General features: G+C 51.7%; 2 protein-coding genes across 2 annotated transcripts; one reads left to right on the top strand and one right to left on the bottom strand.

The window, feature by feature from the left end:
- Positions 1-148: 148 nt before the first annotated feature.
- slc17a6a (solute carrier family 17 member 6a) lies at positions 149-8,235 on the top strand. The gene is made up of 12 exons (XM_086162867.1): positions 149-895; positions 2,057-2,312; positions 2,443-2,561; positions 4,334-4,448; positions 5,589-5,676; positions 5,758-5,844; positions 5,983-6,125; positions 6,215-6,364; positions 6,898-7,030; positions 7,115-7,225; positions 7,315-7,442; positions 7,713-8,235. Exons 1-12 carry the CDS (start codon positions 810-812, stop codon positions 8,040-8,042), a joined length of 1,746 nt encoding a protein of 581 aa, XP_086018993.1. The 5' UTR covers positions 149-809; the 3' UTR covers positions 8,043-8,235.
- Positions 8,236-15,745: 7,510 nt separating this feature from the next.
- On the bottom strand, positions 15,746-16,983 carry fancf (FA complementation group F). The gene has a single exon (XM_086162891.1). The coding sequence runs from the start codon at positions 16,951-16,953 to the stop codon at positions 15,970-15,972; it is 984 nt and encodes a 327-aa protein (XP_086019017.1). The 5' UTR covers positions 16,954-16,983; the 3' UTR covers positions 15,746-15,969.
- Between the last annotated feature and the right edge of the window lie 856 nt (positions 16,984-17,839).

Below are 17,839 nucleotides of genomic sequence, written 5' to 3'. Positions count from 1 at the left end.
ACACGCAACACCGCGTGCACGCCGTCCCTCCACGCCCCCTCCCGTCCCTCCGCCGCCATTTTTTTTATCACACATAAATATCATGCATGTCGGATCCCCCCCCCCTCCCACCTGCAAAGTTTCAGCTCTGCGCAAGTGCGGATGGGAGGGGCGCGGCGTGCGTGTGCGTGTGCATGCAGTGGTGTGTGTGTGTGTGTGTGTGTGTGTGAGGGGTCGCTTTGTCCCTGTTGCATGAAGTATCTCCAAGTGGTCGGAGCTCATCTTGGAACCCTTGTCTTATCTAGAAGTGTGTGTGTGGAGTGTGTGTGTGTGTGTGTGTGTGTGTGTGTGCGGGGGTGGAGTGTGTGTGTGGAGAGGCTGACAGGTGGACTCGCTGTCCACGGTGCTGAAAGCTCCTCGGGTTCCTCCACGGAGCTTCTCACCTCAGCCGGCTGGAGCTCCACCTTCTCCATTCAGAATTCCCTTTTTGTGTGTGTGTGTGTGTGTGTGTGTGTGTGTGTGTCCCTCCTCCTCCTCCCCAAAAAAATGGCTCAGCGTGGATTTCCATCGCGCACGGATTTATCCACGGCTGCTCATTCACGCTGACGCCCACCCACCCACCCACCCACCCCATCTCTCCTTCTCCAGCTCATCTTTTTTTTTCTCCAGGACATCGAGACGTGTTCCGGCTCCGGAGCGGAGCGACCGTTCGGATGAATCCGGGACAAGATGCACTTTAACGCCGCCGCCGACCCCCTGCCGTAGACCCCCTCCTCCACACCTGGATATAGCTTTTTTCTGATAATTTTATCAATAATCGTAATCGAGACATGGAGTCCGGGCAGGAGAAGCCCCCCCTCCCTGCAAAGGAGGGACTGAAGCAGATGGCAGGAAAGGCCCTCGGTACTCTGTACAGGTAAGACCCCCTTTATTATTATTATTATTAATAATAATAATAATATTATATGAATAATACCCAGCTATTCGTGGAGTGGTTGGCCGCACATCACGCAGGGAGTGGGGATTGTGAAACGGACACCGGATGAAGAGTCGAATATTTAAGGATCACATATTTCCCGTGAGGACGGACAACCCTCACACACACACACACACACACACGCACACACACACACACACGCACGCACACACTGGCAGCTGTGGGCGTTTTTAATAATTAATGAAACAGAACGAGTCGTGACACAAGGTCGGTGTGTGTGTGTGTGTGTGTGTGTGTGTGTGTGTGTGTGTGTGTGTGTGTGTGTGTGTGTGTGTGTGGTGGGGGGTGTCACTGCGGGTATCCCGTGTATCGGCGCTCCTCCAGGATCGATACATTGAGAATCAATCGATTTCCGATGTATTTATATTTTTAACGGCGTCACGACGGGATCGGATTGATCCGGGAGCTGATTGTAAATTAAAAATAAAATAATAATCATTTGATTTTCCTTTCCGATGTTTGATATTTTCGATCAAGCGGAATCGATTATCCATCCGGGGTTTGGAATAAAATCTTATTTAAAACAAAAGAAAATAAATACACGGCGAAAACGTCGCGTGTTTTTTTTTTTTTTAATAATTCTCGCGATGTTTTTCACGGACATTCGTTCGGGATCGTCGAGATTCCGTGGGCATTGAGGGATAATCCGTGGGAACGGGGAATTATCCGTGGGAATGAGAAGCGCGGGAGGCCTGCGGACCCGGGCCTCCGGTGTGAGGAACCCACATCCGGGTTCACCTCCACGCGTTTCCCGCGGATTCGATCGACTGAGTCTATAATTCGAAATAAAACGAAATAATAACAATAATGCTGATAATCGGGATGGACTGGAGCGGTGCGGGGTCCGGTGCGGGGGACGGCGCCGCAATGCGGTATGAAGGTCACACTCGTGCGTGGGGGGGAGGGGGGGGAGAAAAAAAATGGAGGATGACATTAAAAATAAATTAAAAATTAAAAAAGATAAAGGTGGTGCGTTCACGGACAGGTGAGTCTCTCAGGTGAGAACACACACCTTTTTTTTTTTCCTTCTCCTCCCGTGCGTGTGTGATCTTCTCCAACCTTCTCCATGTCCTCCTCCAGGCGTCTGGAGCGGCGGCAGCAGACCGGGGAGGCCATCGAGCTGACGGAAGACGGCCGTCCACGCACGGAGCGTGACCGCACCGCGCCGCTGTGTGACTGTGCGTGTCTGGGCCTCCCACGCCGTTACGTCATCGCCGTGCTCAGCGGCCTCGGTTTCTGCATCAGTTTCGGCATCCGGTGCAACCTGGGCGTGGCCATCGTGAGCATGGTCAATAACAGCACCGTGCACCAGGACGGCAAGATCATCATCAAGGAGGTGTGTCCCCACGCGTGGAAAAAACACGCACATTTAAAAAAAAAAAAAAAAAAAAAGATCTTGTGACGCCACTTCCCACCACGCCCCTCCCCTTCCTCTTCTTCTTCCGGTTTCCCGTGGGGGGGGATAGAAAGCAAAGTTCAACTGGGACCCCGAGACCGTGGGGATGATCCACGGATCCTTCTTCTGGGGTTACATCGTCACGCAGATTCCCGGTGGCTACATCTCGTCACGGCTGGCGGCAAACAGGTAAACGGAAGTGGTTTATTTTTAATTGAAAATATAATTACAATTTTAAGGATTTTAATTTGGAATAATGGATTGAAATAAGCTGTGGAAATTTCTTTGGTTTGTTTGTTTTGGAGTGGGTTTGGGGTGTGTGGAGTGGGATTTGGCTGAGGCCCACGGGCGTGCCTCCTCATGTTAATGAGCTCCCACGGGAGGCCCGTGTCTAATCCTGTCTGTTCGGACCCCCCCCAGGCCCCCCCCCCACTCCATGTGTGAAACACGGCCGTGGATAATGAATGTAACGTGATTTCGAAATAAAAAAAAAAGCTGTAACGCGTTTTGTTCCACACGATTGTCTCAGACGCGCGGGAATAATTCAGAAGTAAATCCACGCAGCTACTTCCGGTCTTCGAGTGAGGAGGTTTTTTTTTTTTTTTTTTAGGGGGGGGGGAATAAATAAGAATAAATTGAGATTAAAAACAGGAGACAAAAGGTTTTCTTTTGTGGTGCTCCGGACACACACACACACACACACCTCCTCTTTCAAACACACACCTCCTCCTCCTCCTCCCTGGCGACTGACCGACCGCCTGGTGTGCGAGTGTGTTTGCACACACACACACATACACACACATCATCCAATTAGGACTGATTTATGTGCACATTACTCCTGAGCTCGGTGAGGAATTTCTCCCATCGCGGGGAAGAAATTGTGTTTGGTAGATCTGGATGCAATTATACCTGTGTAATAACAACCTGGAAGCGTTAATACCTGTGTAATAACAACCCGGTAGCGTAAATACCTGTGTAATAACAACCTGAAAGCATTTATACTTGTGTAATAACAACCCGGAAGCGTTAATACATGTGTAATAATGAACATGATGCCTTTATACTTGTGTAATAACAAGCTGGAATTGTTAGTGCCTGTGTTTTAAGGATCCATATGCATCGTGGCATGTGTTATAGCATTCAATATTCAGGATTTTATTCTCACAATGCAAGGAAATTCAATCGTGGTGCGCTCCCTGCACTCCAGACAGATGGCAATAGAGACAATAACTGACAGCAACGTTAGATAATACCACAACACACAACGGGATTCATTGAAGTAAGTCGTAAATACGAAGTAATAATGAAAAATAAATTGTCACTATTATAAATAAAGCGAGGGTTGTGCAGTGTGTGCGATCAGTGGGGTTTGTAGTGAGTCTGAAAAAAAGCCTGTTTGTGAGTCTCTGTTCGGTTCCAGCTGCATTCATACCTGTGTTATTACAACACGGATGAGTTAATACCCGTGTTATTACAACATAGGTGATTTATACCTGTGTTATTACAACCCTGATGCATTATGCCTGTGTAATAACAAACAGGTGAATTAACATCCATTTAATCGCAATTCCGTTGCACCGATACCTGTTTTATTCTGAAGCCGTTGCATTAATCAATGTGTAATAACAATCTAGATGCATTAATGACTGCGTAATAACAATCCAAGTGGATTAATAATTGTGTTATAACAATGTGGGATGCATTAATGACTCTGTAATAACAATCTGGGTGCGTTAATAACTTTGTAATAACTATCCAGATTATTTCTTTATCCCTGTGTAATAACACTCTGGGTGTGTTAATATCTGAGTAATAACAATATAAATGCATTAATACCTGTGTAATAACCATCCGGGTGCATTAATAACTGTGTAATAACAATCCAGATGCATTAATAACCGTGTAATAACATCACCGTGCGTTAATAGCTGTGCAATAATGCAGTTCTGCTCTCCATCCAGGGTGTTTGGTGCCGCCATCGTGCTGACGTCCACACTGAACATGTTCATCCCGTCGGCGGCCCGCGTGCACTACGGCTGCGTCATCTTTGTGAGGATCCTGCAGGGGCTGGTGGAGGTACTGACGCACAGTGTGCACGCCGGACCCTGACCTCTGAAAGGGGGGGGGGGCGGATTAATTAAAACACACACACACACACACACACACACACACACACCCTTCTTGTTTGAACTGACCCCCATTTCTGCACCGCTGTGCTGCATTCAGGTGTCAGCTGAAACCGTCCGACAGCGGAGCATCGCCCGTCGGTTCACCTTGATTCAGAAAGGGGTTTAGAAAGAAAAGCTATTTAAACACACACACACACACACATACACATGCACACACACACTTTATGTGCCCCCCTCCTACAGCCCCATGGAAAGAGAAGGGGTGAAAGCGAGAGAGAGAGAGAGAGAGAGAGAGAGGTGGAGGAGAAACGCTATTATCAGACTGAAGGTCATATTCTTTTCATATTTTTGTTTGGCTGTTTTATTCAATAGGTGCTCGTGACCATGAGTGGTATGTGTGTGTGTGTGCGTGTGTGTGTGTGTAGAGGAGTGATAGATTGAGGTAGGAAGGGAAAGGGTGAGGCGGAGAAACAGATTGATAGAGAGATTACGAAAGGTTGACAGAGAGAGAGAAAGAGGGTAAGATGGTGACGGAGAGAGAGAGAGGTGGTGAAAGAGTGAGATGAAAGAGAGTGAGAGGTCGGGAGGAAGAGAGGATGGAAAAGGTGTGAAAGAGAGGGAGTGACAGCGAGAGAAAGAGAAAGAAAGAGAGAGAGAGAGGCTGGGAAAGGGAATGAAATCTCTTTTTTCTCCTCTTCCTCTTCTACCTTTTCCTCCCCTTCTTCCTCCCCCTCTTCTGGCTTCTCCATCTTCTCCCCCTCCTCCTCTTCCTGCCCGCCAACAATTTGTGTCCATCACTAGTGGATTGTTTGTCACTTAGTCTCTAATGAAGATTTAATAGGAACAATTCTGCTGTTGTTTTTTTTTTTTTTTTTTTTGTCCGAGTCGGAGTCAGTTTGTACCGATCCCACCTCCGCCATTAGTCTCCATTAAAACCAGCAACCAGGTGTCACGTCCTTCTGTTTGTGATTAACTGATATTAGCCTCCACCTCCACCTCCGTCCCTGACACCCAGGAGGACCTCTGGGTCGTGGACTTTCCTCCGTGAAGCCTCCCAGAGTGTGACCTGCTCTCTTCGCCCCTGCAGGGAGTGACTTACCCGGCCTGCCACGGGATTTGGAGCAAATGGGCGCCGCCGCTGGAGAGGAGTCGCCTGGCAACCATCTCCTTCTGCGGTAAGGGAGTCCCCGGTTAGAAACGTATCTCCTCGGCGGAGAGCCTCGGCTCATCGGTGGAAAATCCGCCCCCCTTTGCAGGCTCCTACGCCGGAGCGGTGATCGCCATGCCCCTGGCCGGGATCCTGGTCCAGTACACAGGGTGGTCCTCTGTTTTCTACGTCTACGGTGAGTTGCCTTAGTTGTCCACCTCCGAGCAGAGGGGAACTCCGGACGTTCTTGCGGTTTGTTGCGCGCAGCCGCGTCTCCGGACTTCGGATGTCTCCCGAATGTTCTGAGCGACGTTCCTTCGATGACCCCCCGCAGGTTCCTTCGGCCTGGTCTGGTACGTATTCTGGATCTTCGTTTCCTACGAGAGCCCGGCGGAGCACCCGACCATCACCGAGGAGGAGCGCCGCTACATCGAGGAGAGCATCGGGGAGAGCGCCCAGCTGATGGGCGCCATGGAGGTGAGTTCCGGTTCCCGTCCGGTTCGGCGGAACTCGACCCGGACGCATCCCGATGACCGTCGTCCATCTTCTCCACGTCTCCCGAGCAGAAATACAAGACCCCCTGGAGGAAGTTCTTCTCCTCCATGCCCGTCTATGCAATTATCGTGGCAAACTTCTGCCGGAGCTGGACCTTCTACCTGCTGCTCATCAGCCAGCCCGCCTACTTCGAGGAGGTGTTTGGGTTTGAGATAAGCAAGGTGAGTCCTCGCCCGTCCCAGCGCCTTCTTCTGCAAACAACTGGAGAACCTAAAGAATGGGTGAAGCATATTTCGCTTCAGGCGTCCTCCTGAAATTGACGGTCGTCCATTTGTTCCGACGGAGAGGCGCCTTTGTTAAACGACCTGCCGGCTAAATTGTTCTTCTCGAACCTACAACCACCTCCGCCCCCACATTTTAATCAGCAGGGGAAGCAGCGGCGTGACATCGGCCCGGACCCTCGCTCTCCAACCCCGTACATCATCCGAACAGCAGATACCCGTGGAGCTCAGGAGTGTAATCTTGTTTCTCCAGCGGGGGGAGGGGTCGGATGGAGGAGGCGGAGGCGAGGAATCAAGCGTGTGAATAATTCAGGCTGGACTGGTGGCTGGTGACAGCAGAGCAGGATGCTTTTCTGCTACTTGATGTACAAGTCGGTGCCGCTTTGGAGCCCCTGTGCAGACATGGGCTGGGCGGGAGTTTGTTCTGAGACCCCCCCTTGGTGATGACCTGGGTGTTTGATGGATCTCCCCAGGTTGGAATCCTGTCGGCGCTCCCTCACCTGGTCATGACCATCATCGTGCCGTTGGGCGGCCAGTTGGCCGACTACCTGCGCACTCACAACATCATGTCGACCACCATGGTGCGGAAGATCATGAACTGCGGAGGTGAGGCGGGCGTGGCGTTCCGTCCAGACGGAGTGCGACGGGAGCTTCTCTGACCTTCTCGAACCTTGTCCTGTTGGCTTTCAGGGTTCGGCATGGAGGCCACGCTCCTCCTGGTGGTCGGCTACTCCCACAGCAAGGGCATGGCCATCTCTTTCCTGGTGCTGGCGGTGGGCTTCAGTGGCTTTGCAATATCAGGCGAGTCTCCGCCCTCCGCGGGGGTTCTGGAGAAAAACCGGATGAAGCCCGCAGAAGGTGAACGTTTGGCTCCTTTTCTTCGTCCGCAGGTTTCAATGTCAACCACTTGGACATCGCCCCTCGCTACGCCAGCATCCTCATGGGCATCTCCAACGGAGTGGGCACACTGTCAGGAATGGTCTGCCCCTTGATCGTGGGAGCCATGACCAAGAACAAGGTGAGTCTTCTCCAGCTCATGACGGGACCATTCTGGAAGGGTGAACTTTGGAGGAGTTTCTCAGGCGGGCCGCAGTCCAGATTCCTCTCAAACAACGGAAGGGGTTGGGGCAAGGGGAGTTCCTGCCTCTTAAGCAAGGGGGCGACATGGTGACACCTTGGGACTTTGGTTGATTGTGAGGAATCTGATGGGCTTCCTGTGAGGCTCCCGACCAGGGCGGCGGTGGTGGTGAAGGTCTGAAGTGTCCTGTAAGTGACGTTGTCCCCCCAGACTCGGGAGGAGTGGCAGTACGTCTTCCTCATTGCCTCCCTGGTCCACTACGGCGGCGTGGTGTTTTACGGGCTCTTCGCCTCCGGGGAGAAGCAGCCGTGGGCCGACCCCGAGGACACCAGCGAGGAGAAGTGCGGCTTCATCGACGAGGACGAGCTGGCCGAGGAGACCGGCGACATCACACAGGGCTACGGCGCCACCGGCGGCCCCGCCAAGAGCTACGGCGCCACCGCCCAACTGAATGGCGGTTGGGTGCAGGACTGGGACAAGACAGAGGAGTACGTCCAGGAGCCGGCGGGGAGGATGTACGCAGAGCGGGGCTACTCCTAGAGCGGTGGCGGTGGCGGTGGCGGCGGCGGCGGTGGCGGCGGCGCGTCGGGCTGCTAGCTGCCCCTCCTTACAGATTGCACAAAGAAACAAGCATTAACATTAGATAGATGTCCTAGCAATCCATCACTAGATCCAACCCCCAGTATAGAGATATAGTTAATTGCAATGCAGAACAATCCTCGTTAACCCCTCCCCCTCTTTCCGCCCCAGCCCCCCACGACTGCAGGGCTCCCCCTCCGGACCCCCTCCCACCCTCCCCACCCCCTCATAGTGGATAGGCAGCCGAACCTTGTGTTTTTACTTGAACAAGCCTAACCAGAGGGCTGCAGTCGACCATCACGTGGTGTGTGTGTCCCCCGCTCTGATTGCACTGAAACCACTGCAAGTATTCCAAGACAACCCCCCAACTTCCCCATGCCCTCTTACCCCAAAAATGTGTTTTACGTACTGTACATACCCGTATACTGTTTCTGTGAGACTATCGTGGATTTGGGTCGTTGATCTGTGTCGACTACATTTAATATGAAAGGCCATATTTTCATGGACAGAACCTTTTCAGGGAGACGTCTGCTCGCAAAAAAAAAAAAAAAAAAAAAAAAAGAGGCTCCGCCCCCTCCGCTCCCCTCGCCAACCCCGCAGGAGGCCTCTAGCACACCGCCTTACCCCTGCAGGGTGGGCTGACATTGGACCATTGGACTTTTAGTGTGTGTGTTCGTTTGCATGAATTTGCTCCGATCAATGTTCAGAAGCCCCGCCCCCTTCCCCAAATGTCCCACAAGTACCCCTCCCCATTGCCCCCCCCCACCCCCACCCCCCCACTGCTGCTTTATTGAACTCCTGCCGCCCCTCAATAAGATGCGGGAGTGACTTGTACTCTTTCCGGAGACGTCGTTTTATCGGTGTGCGATGCAATAATCCCGCCCCTTCCGACATTCCCCGCCCCCTTCCGCCATGCCCCGCCCCCTTCTGTTTCGTAACGTGACGACTGGCGTGCCGTATCTAAGCTGTAACCGTTCCTACGAGTCGTGTGATCAAACGTTGAAAAGTGTGTGTTCTTTGTTTTATTTCCACGGCCGCCGTGGCCCCGCCCCCCTCCATGGTGGCCCCGCCCACTCCCTCGGTGTTTTCCCCTCCCGCTCCCACAGAAAAAAACAAAACGAAAAACTTTGATATCGTCGCGTCTGATTGGACGACGTCCATTGATTGATTTGCTCTTCCACTTGATTTCCTTTTTTCTCGTTTTGCTCTATGAAACCTGCAAGGATGTTTTAAAAAATAACATATATATATATATATAAATATATATATATATAAATATATATGAATATATTGAAGAATGTTTAAAGATGACCAAAAGATGTTGCTGCGGCGACGTGCCGGAAGTCAATGTAAACAGATCAATGTGATTTTATGGCTAATATTGTGTTTGATGATGAAAGTGCTAAAAAACAAAAAACGCTCTTATGGTTTTCTATAAAAGAAAGAAAAAATATATAAACAGAAATCCTGGTCTGTCTTCTTTCACTCCAACTGCTTTCCTGTCCTCCTGGAGACCTTCTCGAACCTCAGCATCCTTCCACCCAGATCTTCTCCATCCCTCCTCTGTCCATGTCCATACCAACCTTTATCTCCAGAACATCTAACACTGCAAAAGAGGAACCTCCACAGCTTCATCTCTGCCTCCTGTCTTCTCCTCAGCATCTCCAAACCCAAGAGACACCTTTCCCTTCGTTCTGACACCTGTTTCTCCTCGTCTTCTCCACCGTCTCCAATGTTCGGGACTGTTGACCCAGATTCCTCCACCTTCTTTGGCCTTCATGCCTCCCCTTTCCAGAGCATACCTCCGCCTCTAGATGTTCCTCCACCCGCTCCCAGCTCTCACTACACATCACAATATCATCTACAAATGTCATTAATCATGTTGGTTCCTACCTAACCTCCTCCGTCCGTCTGGTCGCCACCATCGGGAACTAGAAGGGTCTCAGAGTGGATCACTAATGATGGCACCTCTCAACATACATGTCCTGCACCGCCCTAGCACGCTCTTCCATTGCAGACATCCTCCTCTAAGCTCAGTTACGGCTCTAAAGAGGTCCTGATTGCTTTAAAAGTGAAAAGTTGATGAGCTCCTTCTCCCACCGTCTTCCTCATTGGTAAATCAATGGCTGGTGTCCCCGAGGGGGGGGGTGGACCTTGTTGCTTGGTAATTGGTATTCGAAGAAGGAGGGAGGAGATCAGATATGTTATTTTAGGAGCTAACACTCTGGCGAAGGTGTGCTAGCTTCCTCCGCATGATCTTTGGCCCTTCGGTGTAGGACAGGTATTCAAAAGCTTGTCCTCCTCGGAAGTAGGCGTCCAGATGCGGCGCTCCGGTTGAACCTCCTTGCCTCCGAGATCAATACCGTCGCTCCCATAATGCACCGCGGCTTTGAAGCCGAAGGGGAGAAGAAGGAGCAGAGCTCCAACCTGAACCCGCGGAATTTTCCGGGCTCGGGCGGATCGATTCCCTGCAAACGGCTCATTTACATTTTGATAAAACAGCAGATTCGCTGGCTGGGGGTTAGCGTGGATGCTAACGCCTGCAGACCAAACCGTGTCATTTTGAAGAAACGTCAAGAAAGCCACCAGACAGACACGTGATGCTACATGACCTTTGACCTCCTGCACCTTTGACCTGGATTTTTAATTTCTTTAATGAAAACATCCACATGTGCGTGTCCTCACTTAATCCACGGCGCCCCCTGCAGCCTGGACGCCGCGCCGACGTCCCGGCCTCCTGCACATGATGGACAGCAGGATTCAATTATGGACGCCTCGATCACAGGTAGCAGCTCCAGGTGAGGTTCTACAGCTGTAACCTGCCTCGGCTGTAACCATGGCGATGGATCCCCCTCCTTCTCCGGGCACGTGCTCACTCTACGGAAAACCCAATTGTGCCGCCAGTCGCGTGGAACGTGTTTCCCGCCCCCCGCCGCCCGACCGGGGCGGTCACGGCTGCTGCGCCGGTGACGCGCTTGTTAGGGATGCACGCTAATTGGACAAGGGGCGGAGCTTCTCCTGTCACTCACAAATAGAGACGCTCCTCATTCTCCTGGCAGCCATGTGTGTGTGTGTGTGTGTGTGTGAGGCATCAATCATGGCATCTGCTGGTGGAGACATGAGGAAGGGGGGTGTAAAGGGGGGTGCAGGTGCAGTTCGGCTCCTGGGGGACTGTAATAGGATGAGGCCTGGCCAGAATGAGTGTTTGATGACGGGGTCGCACTCGTCCCGCGGGACTCCGCCTGCATGCAATTATCCTCCGCGACCCCCCCCTCCATCTCCCCGCGACACCCCCTTGCACCATCATCAATTTACTAATAATCCAAGATCAAGTCGCCGGCTGTAATTATAGCCCGATATTTCACATAATTACTGCTTTATGACGCCCCGAACACAGCTCTCCAACGCCTCGGGGCAATTTAATTTCCACACACACACACACACCTCCACACCGCTATTAATAAATCTGCGACTGCTGCCCCCCTCCCCGAGCCCCCGAGTCAATCCATCTCGCATGTAATAACGCTTTTATGACCAACCGCTCCATATTTGGTGATGCTCAGGAGAAACAGGAAGTAGAAAAAAAAAAAAACTTTTGGTGAAATGCAAATGGCGTACATCGGCGGAGAGGACGAGACGAGAGGGAGGGGAAATAGCTCCATCCCGCCGCCTCCTGGTCCAGATGATCCATCAGGATTTGCTTCCACGCTGAAGCTTCATACCCTCCTCTCCTCCTCCCACGCAGACAAAGAACCCCAGGCTCTGATTAGATTTTTACACGATAAACCGCCCAGGGAGGGGTGGAAGGGGCGGGAGGGGGGTTTGTCTGTATTTCCGCCACCGAGGAGGGGTTTCTGCAGGTCAGCACAGTCTGAGAGAGCGGTTTTTATTTATTTTTATGCAAGTGTCCCGGCGGGTGGATGTGGGAATCACGTGTCCCTTACAAGCCGCCGCCCCGCCTTTGTTTTCACACTTGGCTCAGCCAATCAGAACGAGCGGTCGCTGCTGTTTTCACACGCCGCCCGCATTTTCCACCACCGTCCCGAGGCGACAAAACCAAATGAAAGCGCCGCCGTGCCCCCCCCCCCCCCCCCCACCCAGAGGAGTTGGGTAAATATTCTTTTTTTGTGAACGTTCTGTTAGATATGCACTGCTCCAAAAAATAAAGGGAATACTAAAATAACACATCCTAGATCTGAATGAATGAAATATTCTTGTCATATGTCATATGTAATGTCATTAAATTAAGTCCAAATGAATCAGTGTTGCTTCCCAAGTGGACAGTTTGATTTCACACAAGTGTGATTGACTTGGAGTTACATTGTTTTATTTGAGTGTTCCATTTATTTTTTTGAGCGATATATATTTTTTCTTTTTCTGTGCCTCAAGACTGCTTCGGCACTATTTTGGTATTTTTTATTTTGTGTGTTAAAATGGTTTCACACACCTGTTGAAAGAGCAGGGACTTTGATTAGCACACACACACACAAAAACGCATACACTGGGCTCACGCTTTTTTTATTATTAACAAATATAAATACACAACAAATCTGTTTAGCCAGGGTAAACCCAAAATATACATATATACAAAAATAAAAAAAACACAAAGACTATACCCGCAACTACTTACTTTCTATGCACATAGAGGGACACAAATATTTCCAAAATAAATTTTGTTCTTCCTGCCTTCAGGTGCTGAAGTTCATTTATAATGGTGCTGTATTGAAGTAAAGTTGACCCCGCGCTTGTCCGGCAATGCTAGCATGCTATTTGGTTCAGAAATGATCTAAAACCGGCATGAATGTATTGTGTGAGAGTTCGAATGTAGAATGTCAATGGTGAATTAGGCTCTATTTGATGAACGTTTTTGCATTTTTTTTTTAATTTGCATATTTGGCCCGATGCAGAGGTGAGGAAACTACCGTGCTTTTGTCCTCCTCATTGTGCTCCTCTGATTGTGTGACAGCAACTGAAGCGAGCTGGACGGGTGTAAAAAAAAAAAAAAAAAAGTGCAGAACCCAGTTCCTCCTTGGTGTTCACCATCTTGCGACACCAGCAGCCCCCCCCCCCCCCCCCTTGACTCATCAGCATCCTCGGACTGGGACACAGGTGTGCCCCACCCCACCTTCCCCCCTCGGGGGGCTCATTGGGAGCCAGGCATCAGCAGCTTAAGGCACGTGCCGAGGGAGGGTTCTACCAGCTCCACCAACCCTCAGAGGACCTCCACACACACACACACACACACACACACACACACACACACACACACACACCGCCCCCCCCCGGCCTATTCACACCACCAGATGGGAGCTGGATTTGAGTGTTAATGAATGCTGCCCCTCAGCAGCTACCGCTAACTGAACCATGGAGGGGGGCGGGGCGGATGCGCGAAAACCTGATGCATCATCCTTCCTACTGTTTCCTGCACGCAAAAAATGAAAATATAAACCGGGTGCGTCTTTGAGACGACATGCGAAAAAATACATTTCCCATCCTGAAGGTCCAGAGGGCTTGGAGCGGGGGTGGGCAAACTTTTTGGCTCAGAGGCCACATTGGCTTTTCAAATTTGACAGACGGGCCTGGTCACCACAAGATACGATACATATAAATAAAAAAAAACGCATTTGTAAGAGGTACATATCAGACTCATCTGACATTTGCTTTGAAAATAAAACCAGCTTGATTTTGAAGGCTCTGGCGTTTTCTTACATTTCATGGACAAACCAGTTTTTCCCTTGTAGCTTCATGTCTAGCTCATTCATGTGTGACAGATTGTTTACAGTAAAGGCTAAATCAATGTTTTTCAACCTTTTTTGAGCCGCGGCACATTTTTTACATTTACAAAATCCTGGCGGACAACACCAACCAAAATGACACAAAAGGACACTCTAAAACAGTACATATAATACATATAGTTAATAATATAGTTTTTAATGTATTCATACTCACTTAGTGAGAAACCTGAGGCTGATTCGATGAACACAAAATGGATATTCCGGCAGTAATGGTAAAAGACACACACGAAGCTCTTGCTCAAGCTTTACAAGCTGGCAGTATTAGTGTTTCTGCCACTGTGTGGGACTTTTAGGATTTAGCTACGAGTTCGGCGACAAGCTAGCTTTGAGGGCTCCCTTGTTTACCTTTGTGGTTTTTCTCAAAAAAATTGCCCATTTCTCATTGTTTGTACATAAGCGTACAATTATAGTCTATCGGCTTGTTTTGAACGGAAAGAGGTGGGGTTCAAGCTTGCTTGGCACCATGGCGCTATTGGATAGCTTCTCACCACACAACAAGCAAGGCGGAGTCAGTGCTGTTGCATCCCCGCTGAAAGACAATCCAAATGAAAGATAGCTTTTGCTGTCTTGCCTCAAGCTCACTGACTTTTTTTTTCTATTGTCCATCTCCATCGCTGTCACTCTCTTGTCTTGCTGCGATCCCAAACTGCCGCTGTCGTGAGTAGCGCAGCACTAACTCTAACATTGACCTCTACATCATCGCATTATAGAACTGACACTCAACGATCACTCACGGCACACTGGTTGAAAATCGCCGGGCTAAATCACAAAGCAAGTAGCTCCAAAAACAAAATAATCTCATATTTGTGCTCCCACATTCATTGATCCAATCATTCAATCATTCACGTCAAGTATGAATTCGGTAACAATCTTTGGCGGGCCGGATTAAAAAGACCAACAGGCCTGTTGTGGCCCGCGGGCCGCAGTTTGCCCACCGCTGGCTTAGAGGGACAGCGGCGGGAGGAGGGAAACCTGGAGCTGATCACAGCTGAGTCTGGGCTCCAGGGCCGGAGCCTAACCCTGGCGGGTCGCCTGTCCAACCATTCACACCAGCAGTCACTTCAGAGTCTTCAGTGGACCTGATGACTGGTTTTGGACTATGAGAGGAAGGCGGAGAACATAGTGACCTGCTGGTCACACCTTCCAGCTGACCTCCCTCTCCTGCAGGAACCTGGTTCTTCTGGATTCCATGAAGTGGCCTGTCAATCACTCAAGTACAATCTCAACCCCCCCCCCTCAGACCACGACCAGGAGCCCGAGGGTTTCACTCGGAACACAAAAAAGGCCCGATTTGAATTAAACAGCGATTCCAATCCCAAATCCAATTAAGCTGGAGGCCCCGCCCCCTCCAGTGTGACACATATGTTGTTGATTGCTGGGAAATAAATTGCTTGTGTAGGCGCCGCCCGGCCGCTGACCCGTGTCTGTCTCCATCGGAGCTGCCTCATGTTCAACCAGCCGTAGCCGTGTTGGTGTTCGCCGCCCACGGAGGAGGAGGAGGTTTGATTGAAGACGCCCCGTCACGCTAATTGATCCCTCGTCGCGTCACACGGACGGAATCCCAATCTCTGGCCTGGACTGCCGGCAGATGGTGGCAGAATGGAAATGACTGCAGGTCCTCGTTCACACTCACACAAAGCCTGTGAGCTTCACCGCCGTGAACCTCCTGAGACTCATTTACACGTTCACAGCTGACCCCGAGCCTGGGGGGCGGGGCTTAACACGGCAGGCTCGCCTGTCAATCACAGGGATCCGACCAATCACACCTGCTGACCTTCTGTACTCAAGGTGGGGAACATGGGGAGAACATACAGAGAACCCAGGCAGGAGAGACCTCAACCACCTCCAGATGCTGACTCCTGAGCAGTGTTCAGAGCGTGAAATCAATACTTTATTATCAATAAATGCTGGAGGAGATGTAGAGGGTGTCAGAAGATCAAACTGTTTCTGGTGAAGAACTTTTTAATGATCCAACTCTTCACAACCTCATCCATTAGGCGGAGGAGATCATCGAGTCCATGGCTGCTCCGTCTGAAGACGACGAACGAGTCTTTGGTTTTCATCTCGGAGGCGCTGGAAACAGCTGATCAGGATCAGGAAGTCCTTTTCTTCACCTTCTGGATGTCTAACAGGATGTCACGCCACACGCTCAGGCCTTGGAGGCCGGGGCCGGAGATCTTCAGAGCAGCAACTTCTCCCTCCACCTCCTCCCTGAAGGAGGGGCGGGCCTGGAAGAGGAGCTGGAGGTGCTCCGCCAGCTTGGAGAAGGTCATGGTCGGGCAGCCTGCAACCCAACCGCGCTGGTCGAGGCTGTACTCCATATCTTTGGCCCACCCCCTCAGGACTGCGCAGTAGACGTCCCCGAAGGCCGGATGTTTTGTGGCCAGGTCTCGGAGAACGTTGGCGGGCAGCGAGGAGCACATGTCCTGCAGGAGGTCTGGTTGTCGCTCCAGCCAGTCCAGGAGGAACGTCTGAGAACGCTCGTCAGAGCTGTCCGCCGTCAGCAGAGCGGCGGCCATGACCTGGCACAGATGTTCCACCTCTGCTCTAGAACCCCGAGGAACATCATCCAGGAAGCTCCGCGCCAGGGAGGTTCCTCTGCTGGGGCTCAACAGCGCCCCCAGCCGCTGTAGCAGCAGCGCCGCCTGCGCATGCGCGGAGGCCGGAAGCTCGCATGCGCATTGGGCGCCCAGGAGCCGGCAGGCCGAACGGAGGCGCACCACGTGATCGTACGCGTCTGTGACGTCATCGCGTACCAGCGCCTGGAGCAGCGACGCAGGCAGCTCCGGGTTACCTAGCAACCCCGCCCGAAGCAGCCGCCGGCACCGGGACAGGTCCGATAGGGAGACCGCGGCGTGGCCGGGGAAGGCGGCGCGCAGGCCGGCGTTGACCGCCTCCAGGGCGCTCCTGGCGGCGGGGTCGTCGCGGAGCCGGCTGGAGACGTGCTCGACGCGCCGCGCCCAGCGGAACGCCCGCGATAGCGTCCGCTCGTCCCACCCCCGCACCGACACGCTCCGCGCCGCCACGGCTAACAGCTCCGCTACTCTGCCGAGGTCCAACAGCGCCGAGTCCATCATACACACACACACACGCCGTTCCCGTTAATACCCGACGTCTCACCGGAAGAAGTGTCCGCACGAGCGAAAAAGTTCGAAGTGTGAAAAGTACCCGGATGCGCGACGGTTGAGGCTGCCGCCGTTGCTGCTGCGCATGCGCAGTCGTTCGCCGGAGCTGTCCCCTTCAAAATAAAAGACGCGGCTGAACTTTTTTATTGACCTTAACGTATAAACAAACAAAACATATGAACAAACAAACATGGCTGCATTCAATCGTACATCAATGATATTTAACAGGCATGAGGGAATATAAAGACACTTATTTTGTATACTGTGGTGTTTTGGCAAGGAAACAATGGCGGCAGGCCTTGATGGGGGGCGGCGAACCTGGAAAGGGAACACATCTTCACCTGTGTGCCGACTTCAAACGATCCAGCGTGACACGCTCCCTATGCCCGCCCAAAACCCAACACGAAACTGTCAGGGCCTGCCTCAAGCACCTGGAACGGCCCATCGTACGGGGGCCGCAGAGGCGAGCGGAGAGGGTCATGCCTAACGGACACGAACTGAGACGACACGAGCTCTGCCAGCACGAAAGACCGCGGGAAACAGTGGTGGCAGAGATTCCCCTGGAACACGTAACAGCTGGCCAAGCACCAGCTTGGTGCGTTTGATCGACTATGATGAGCAGGTGTGTAAAGCCCTGCGAAGGAGGTAGGGGGCCCACCAGGTCGACATGGACATAGCCTGGGCGGAATAGGGAACGGCTCAAGGGGTGCACTAACGTGCTGGTGAACCTCGACGTGCTGGTATGCCCACTTCTTGATATCCCTGCAAACGCCAGGCCGGACAAACCTTGCACACACAAGTTCCACCGACACCCGGACCGCTGGGTGTGAGAAAGAGT

Source organism: Fistularia commersonii, chromosome 17 (assembly GCF_037954325.1).
Source record: "Fistularia commersonii isolate RoL2024-O1a breed Wild chromosome 17, RoL_Fcom_v1.0, whole genome shotgun sequence".
Taxonomy (NCBI): Eukaryota; Metazoa; Chordata; class Actinopteri; order Syngnathiformes; family Fistulariidae; genus Fistularia; species Fistularia commersonii.
The sequence above is the reverse complement of the archived record's forward strand: the minus strand, read 5'-3'. Positions and strand labels throughout refer to the sequence as shown.

Coding starts and splice junctions, on each gene's coding strand:
- slc17a6a (XM_086162867.1), top strand. CDS start 810: ATGGAGTCCGGGCAGGAGAAGCCCCCCCTCCCTGCAAAGGAGGGACTG. Junction 2,313..2,442: donor GCAAGATCATCATCAAGGAG/GTGTGTCCCCAC, acceptor GGGGGGGGATAG/AAAGCAAAGTTCAACTGGGA. Junction 6,365..6,897: donor TTGGGTTTGAGATAAGCAAG/GTGAGTCCTCGC, acceptor GGATCTCCCCAG/GTTGGAATCCTGTCGGCGCT.
- fancf (XM_086162891.1), bottom strand. CDS start 16,953: ATGATGGACTCGGCGCTGTTGGACCTCGGCAGAGTAGCGGAGCTGTTA.